This window comes from Monodelphis domestica, chromosome 7 (assembly GCF_027887165.1).
Source record: "Monodelphis domestica isolate mMonDom1 chromosome 7, mMonDom1.pri, whole genome shotgun sequence".
Lineage (NCBI taxonomy): Eukaryota > Metazoa > Chordata > Mammalia > Didelphimorphia > Didelphidae > Monodelphis > Monodelphis domestica.
Window position 1 is genome coordinate 135,555,500 of NC_077233.1, and position 7,015 is coordinate 135,562,514.

The window sequence follows — 7,015 nt, forward strand, 5'->3', positions numbered from 1 at the left end:
TGTTGGATGGGCCAACTCTAGAATCCCAGAGGATGTCTGGTCAAGAAAAACCTGAGGACTTGGGCAGGAAGTCTTTCTCTCCTTGAGAAGCCAATCCCAAGCAAGCAGAGAGCAGAGGGAAACAAGCTCAAAAGGTCTGACAAGAGAAAGGAGGATTAGAAAAACTTGGGCTAAAATAAAGATCAGCTCTTTCCCCAGAGAAGCACTCAGGGGGTGTTGTTAGGGTTAGAGACAAGGACTTCTCTTCTGGTTAAGGAGTGGGGCAGAACCAGAGTAACCCTCCTTAGGATATGGAGAGATCAGTCCATCCATCCCCCTTCCTCCATACAAGCCAAAAGGCAGAAGGTCCAGCCAAGTATAACAAAAGATGAGTTTTCAACAGTCATAGCCAACAGGATTCCCCAGGCCTAGAGGGCTCCCCAACCAGCTCCATTGACCCCACTGTTGCCTCTTCTGCCAGCCATGCTGAGGAGCGGAGAGGGGAGGAACAAGCATGGGAATCAGGGAAGGAGGTACATTATAGACTCACAAATCATTAGTACTAGAAGAGCACCATCTTGGAAATCCATCTGGTCCTTTTACAAAAGAAGAAACTAAAATCCTGAGGTTACATGACTTGCCCAAGGTCACCCAGCTAGGATGTGGCAAAGCTGAGGGGAAAACCCCAATCTCTTGGCTCCAAACCCCAAACTTTCCCACTGCACCTTGCTGCTTCCCATAGTGTTGAAAGTAACAGCAACTTCTCAATGGCCCATTCTTCTCTCCAAAGCACTTTCACGTACCTTCTATCTCTGCCCCCACATGCTCCTGTGAGGTCGATATTTTTACCCCCATTTGCAAAAAGGGGTCTAAGTGGTCTGCTGAAGATCAAGCATGGAGGTAATGTTGGAAGCAGGACTAGACCAGAGGCGTCCGAACCCTTCGTCAGGGAAACTGGGCTACTGGGTCACAGAGCCTAGGTCAAGGCACTGGAGATATTCCATTGCTTAGCCCGGGACGTGGTGGGCTAACCAAAGAGACAGTGTGGGATCATGGGAAGAGCACAGAGTTTGGCAATGGGGAACTTCAGCTCAAGCCCCAGCTCTGCCATTGGGCAAATTTGAGCGAGGCCTGTCCTCCGTAAAATGAGGAGGCCAGATGAGATTATCCAAGGAGCCGCTCGGCTCAGAAACTCATTCAACACTTCGGAGGGTCAAGGCCAGGTTCTAGGAGCTGGAGGTACACATACAGAATAAGACAGCCCTTCTCTCAGAGAGTAAGGGAACAAGGCGAGTACAGCGCCGAGGAGAGGGTCAGACCGCGGGGAGAAATCGGCAGGGCCAGCGAGGACTCTGACCGGAGGGAGGCCTTTGGGGGGGACTCAGGGGCGCTGGGGAGACGTCTGGGTCGGGCCCTCTGATCCCTTGTTCTCTGCCTCAGGTGGGGCTCCCCGAGGACACAGTGAAGAGATGTGTGCAGCAGCTGGGCCTGGCCCTGGACTACATGCACGGACGGCACCTGGTACACCGAGACGTCAAGCCCGAGAACGTGCTGCTCTTTGACCGGGACTGCCGACGGGTGAAGCTGGCCGACTTCGGCATGACCCGAAGGGTGGGCTGCCGAGTGAAGCGGGTCAGTGGCACCATCCCCTACACGGCCCCCGAGGTGTGCCAGGCAGGCAGGGCCGAGGGCTTCGCCGTCGACACCGGCGTCGACGTCTGGGCCTTCGGCGTGCTCATCTTCTGCGTCCTCACGGGCAACTTCCCCTGGGAGGCCGCCTCGGGCACAGATGCCTTCTTTGAGGAGTTTGTGAGGTGGCAGAAGGGGAGGCTTCCCGGCCTGCCTTCCCAGTGGCGACGTTTCACGGAACCGGCCCTGCGGATGTTCCAGAGGCTGCTGGCCCTGGACCCTGAGAGGCGGGGACCAGCCAAGGAGGTGTTCCGCTTCCTCAAGCACGAGCTAACGTCGGAGCTGCGTCGCCGGCCTTCTTGCCGTGCCCGTAAGCCCGCGGGTGACCGGCTGCCCGCTGGGCCACACCGCCAGGAGGCCCCAGCACCTCTCAAGAGGACCGTGCTGACCGAGAGCAGTGGGACCAGGCCCTCGCCTCCCACCCCTCCTGAATCTGGCCTCACCTCACCAGGGCCAGCCAGCAGGGCGGATGGGCGGCAGGACAAGAGCAAGGGGCAGCTGGTCCTGGCCACAGCAATAGAGATTTGCGTCTGAGCTGCCCCCCTGCCCGATGCCAGTCCCCCCTTCAAGGGCTCCTCTGTGGCAACTCCTAGGGAGGGCTCCTCACCCCAGCGCCTGCACCCATGAGGCTAGCAAGAGCCCCCCAGACCCAACGGGTGAGGGGGACATAGGGGAACAGGGGACTCAGGGTGGGGAGAGGCCCTTCCTTTGCCTGCTAAAGGAACCAGGAATCACAGTTCCCCAAGCAAAAAAGAAACACGGTTAGACAATAGTAATATCGTAGTACTAGCCTGAGTAGCTCTATAAGGATCAGTCAGGACAGAGATTGAAGAATGCCCTGTTCAGATGCTGGGGAGCCGGTGGGCCCTACCACCCCCCCAGGCTCCAGGCACTCTCCCTCCCCAAGGGGAGGAAGGCAATGGGGTTGGCGACAGCAGGGCTGGGCTGCAGCAGTTCCACAGGAGCCTCCGGTGAGACATTAACCAAAAATCTATTCAAGGGGCAAGGAAGGAGATAGGGCAGTGCCTGTCCCCCTGAGCGGTGAAGAGGGACCAAGCTAGGGAAAGGCCTAGAGCCCAGGACCTGCATCAAGAGGGACAGGCTGCCAGAGCAGACCCAGGTTTGGAGATGGATCCTGTGGGACCCAGGGGGGCTCTTAGCCCAGCTAAAGGGGCAGGGTTGACTCCAATCTGCTTTCTCTACCCCTGTTTCTCCCTGCTCCCTCCTCCTCCTCTTCCTTCTCCCCATCTTACTGATGTGCTGGACCATCTGAAGTCTTTCAGTCTCTCCTAGCCATTCTGTCCCATACCTGGCCTTTCTCCTTCCCCCCGTCTTTCTTACCCTCTCTCCACGTTACCCCAGACTCTGCCCCTCTTTCTTGGGTAATGCCCTCTCCTCAGGCCCTTAGTTTTGCCTTTCCCTTCTCTCCCCCTTTGGGGAGGAGATGGGGCCAGGTTTCTCTTAGGGAGCAGGGAGAGAGAAGGGGCTGTTGATCCCCAAGTCCTGGCGGAGGCCCCAGGATCAGAGAAAGCTGTCGCCAGTGAAGAAGACAACAGGAAGATCCAAGGTTCTGGACTGCATAGAATGGGGGAGCATCCAAGGTAACCATCCTGTGGCGCCCAGCCCTGCCTACTCCAGAAAGCGAGCGGGGCAGCCTCCAGGACAGGCAGGGAGAGGACTGAGACAGGAGAAAGACCGGACGCAGAGATGAACTGACCCAGCTACCTGAAACATGTAGCAAATGTGTAGTGTGTGTATGTGAGTGTGTGTGTGTGTGTGTGTCGCAGACATAGAATAGACTGTCAGAGCTAGAAGGGATCTTAAGAGTTCGTTTAATGATAGGATCGTAGAGTTAGAGCTAAAACGGACCTCTTATTTTACAGATGGGAAAGGAGGCCAGAGAGGGAAGCCCCAAATTACCCAGCATGACAGTGCCAGACCCCGTGTCTTCCCTAGAGGGCTGGCAGGTCTCCTCGTAGAAGAGGGGCCTGTCCTACGTGACAGACCTGTGACCCACGTTCTCGTGCCTGTCCTGCCATGTCTAGGAAGGCCGCCTCTCCCATCTTCCTAGGACGGTTGACAGCGGGGATAGAGCCGGAATTCAGGAGTTAGGAGTGGGATTGCGGCACAAAGATGGTGAGCGAGGGCCCAAATTCATCTAGATTCTCCTGCCTGGGTCATCAGGCCTTCCTTCTGACTCCCTTTGAATGAGAGCAAGAAGGGAATCCCCTGCACTGGGCTAGAGGGAATACCTACCTACCTTCCCTACCTTATTCCCCCCCATCTAAACGAAGATAAGGAGTGCCCTTAGAAGATATCAATGAAGAACTCATCTTCTTAAGGAGGAACCCTGATGGAGGCCCAATAGCATGGCCTAGGGACTGAGATGCCTAATAAAGCAGGCAGCTGGGGACAAAGAACAGGACTCCCTGGCATAATAGTCCTATCCTGGGCTCGGGTGAGGAGTTCTTTGGAAGCCTGGCCAGGCCTGGGGGAGGAGAGCAGCCAGGAAGCCGAGGATTCTGGGATGTTGGTGCGGGGATAAAGAATGGCTCTGGCCAGGCAGTCATGAGCTCCAAGCCTGAGCTTGTCCAGGGGGAAGGTCCAAGTCTTTGTGTGACAAGGGCCAGCGCCACCCTGTGATGGGGCACCAGCCTTGGCCTTATCAGAACTGAAGAATATCAAAGCTAAAAGAGATGCCTAGTTAAATGCCTTCATTTTAGAGGAGAGACTGAGGCCTAGAGAGGGCCACGGTCTGCCCAGGGCTCAGATCCCAGCCTCCAGCTCCCAGCTCTGGGCTTCCCCCCAAAATGGCTCTGCCCAGGATGGTGGTAGGACTCTAGGATTGAGGAAGGACCCAAGGCAGAAGCAGCCCTGATGGAGGATTCCTCAACCCCTTCCTAACCTGCAGGGGGCTTGGATCTGACTCACCAGCTCTAGGTCAGTCAGGCACCAAGCGCTGAAGCACTTCCTCTGTGCCAGGTTGCTGCTTCCAGAGACTGGGAGGCTCTTGGGGGAAGGAGGGAACTGAGTTAGGAAGGGTGGGCATAAGTATGAGGAGGGGAATGAAGGTATGAATCCCCGCCTCCCCCCAAGGTGTTTCTCTTCACCTGGCCCTTGATAGAAGGAGGGAACAGGGCTCATCACACCAGTCAGTCACACCAGTCTCCACCAAAGCCCTGGGGGTTCCAAGGATCCAAAGATCCTCGGGGCATTTCCTGGTGGGGCAATGGAAACACACTAGGAATAGGCAGCTGCCGGCCAGTCTAAGGGAAAAGCCAAGGAAATGAGAGTGGGGGCTCACCCCTATCAGGAACCCCTCTTTCCCAAACTCCCCACCACCCCTGGGTCTTCAGGGGATTCTTAGCAATAACCTCTTATCTGGTGGGGCCGGGGAACCTAGGGGCACCAGACCCAAAGGGCTTCCCATCTTCCAGTCCCTCCTAGCCAAGGCCTCCTGTTCCTCCTTACCCCACCACAGCCTCCACTGAAAGAGGAGGCTCCAGGGACCCCTTGCAAGCCCAGATGAACCAGTCAACACCTCATCCTCAGGGTTAGGGGTCCCTCATCCCCATCAACCCAAAAAAGGGTAGGCACTGGCAGCCCTGCCCCCCACTCCTTCCATCAGGGCCTGAACCCTTCTTTATCCAGCACTCAGGTGAGGGATGGGGGATAGGGTTTGGGGAGCAGCCCCCTGCCAATCTAGCCCTGCCCAGTGTCCTTGAGTGGGATGGGCCCCTCGGTGGCTCCTGGGAGTGATATGCCACACACACCCATCCTACAACAAGCAACTTCCTCCATCCCCTCTCCTCCCCTCCCTGCAAATCACACAAAAGGGCTATTGACTCCTCACCCCAGACCTAGGCACAGTTTACAAACCAAGCTTACCCTGCACTGGCCTCAATCTCTTTCCATTCTCTTCAAATTGGGGCAAAGGATCATGGACGCTTCCAGGGCAGAGTCCTTGCTCAGTCTTCAAGTTGGAGAGTGGGAAGGGAAGGTGAGGGTAAAGAAGGGCAACATCTAGCCCAGCCAAGATGCCAAAAGTGTCCCCTTCTCCAGGCAGGCATTGGTGCCCTCTGGAGATGTGCTAGGGGAGTAGCAAATGGCCCTCTCCTTCCCTGGACCCATCTTCATGGAGATCTCCTGCTTCCCAAGCCCCTTCCCTTGGGCAGTCAGCCTCACTCGTCCCATCTGGGCAAGCCCCAGGCTATAGCAAGGCCCCAAGACCACCAGTGCCCAATCCTGAACTCTTCATCTTCAACTCCTCCTTTTGCCTTAGGCCTCCTCAAAGTCCTGATCTCTCTCGTGCAATAATGTCCAAGCGAGACTCAGCCGTAGACAAACTTCTCGAACTCTCACTTTTTTTAAGATCCTGTTGAGGCTTTTCTCTTGTTGTAGAATCCTAGATTGTTAGAATGAGAAGGGGACCTTCTGTACCATTCTAGTCCAATCCCCTCATTTTACTGATGAGGACACTGAGGCCCAGAGAGAGGAAGTGACTGCCCCAACGTCACACAGCAAGTTGGTGACAGAGCTGGGACAAGGACCATGGTCTTCTGATCCGTGGTCAGTCTGGGGCTCTTCACACCACATCTCTGCCTTCTCTGGCCATCAGGTTGGGACCCTTTGCCCCATAAGAGAGGTTTTGGTCACAGATGTTTACCTCAGTTTATGTCACTGTTAAAGAAACAAAAATATATATATAGCAAAAAATAATGATAGATGTGAAAACTGTAAAACAACAAAATGCCCCTAGTGATTCTTCTTGTTGTGTAGGTGCAGTGTGTGTTTCTCGGGCTGGGCCAGAGTATCCAGCTACCCTGCCTAGCCTTGCTTCCCGTCTTCAGTCTGTTAAACACCCCTGGACCATGCCCACCCCTTTCTTTGAACTGATCAGGGACTGAAGGGTAAACCAAATCTCCTTCCTCCTACAGTGAAATCTCCCTGTGAACTGGTGCTTCTCAATTTTTTCACCCAGTTGGTGTGCACTAGGGTGGAGTGGGAGGGTTAGGAGGAAGAACCTTGTGGTTTCCCAGGGTGGTGTGTGGACAGGAGCTCCAAGAAGAAAAGGGGTGTCATGCCAATCCACTGGGGAAACGCTCCTGGCCAGACCCTCTAATCCAAAGCAATTGGGAATCTAAAGGCTGAAACAGATCCTGAATGGGGTGGATGGGGAGGATGGGGAAGGTCTTCAGGAAAGGAGGTAGGGTGCTCTGGTCTGCTCCTATTGGCCAAGACAGGCAGGGGACCCCAGCCCTAAGCTCAGGAATGCCTGGGCCTCTCAGTCCTATTCACCAACTCCTGCCACATACACAAGTCCCAAGCTCTGGCCCTTCTCCTCTAT

At 55.4% G+C, this 7,015-nt stretch overlaps 1 protein-coding gene across 3 annotated transcripts in view; it reads left to right on the top strand.

Moving 5' to 3' along the window:
- SBK1 (SH3 domain binding kinase 1) overlaps window positions 1-6,366 on the top strand; it is a 123,972-nt gene extending 117,606 nt beyond the window's left edge. For all 3 annotated transcript variants that reach the window (XM_007499471.3, XM_001364688.3, XM_016424205.2), the window contains one exon: window positions 1,420-6,366. In XM_007499471.3, the coding sequence (XP_007499533.1) occupies window positions 1,420-2,202 (783 nt within the window). In that variant the 3' untranslated portion in view covers window positions 2,203-6,366. The remainder of the gene's footprint in view (window positions 1-1,419) is intronic.
- The last annotated feature ends 649 nt before the right edge of the window (window positions 6,367-7,015 follow it).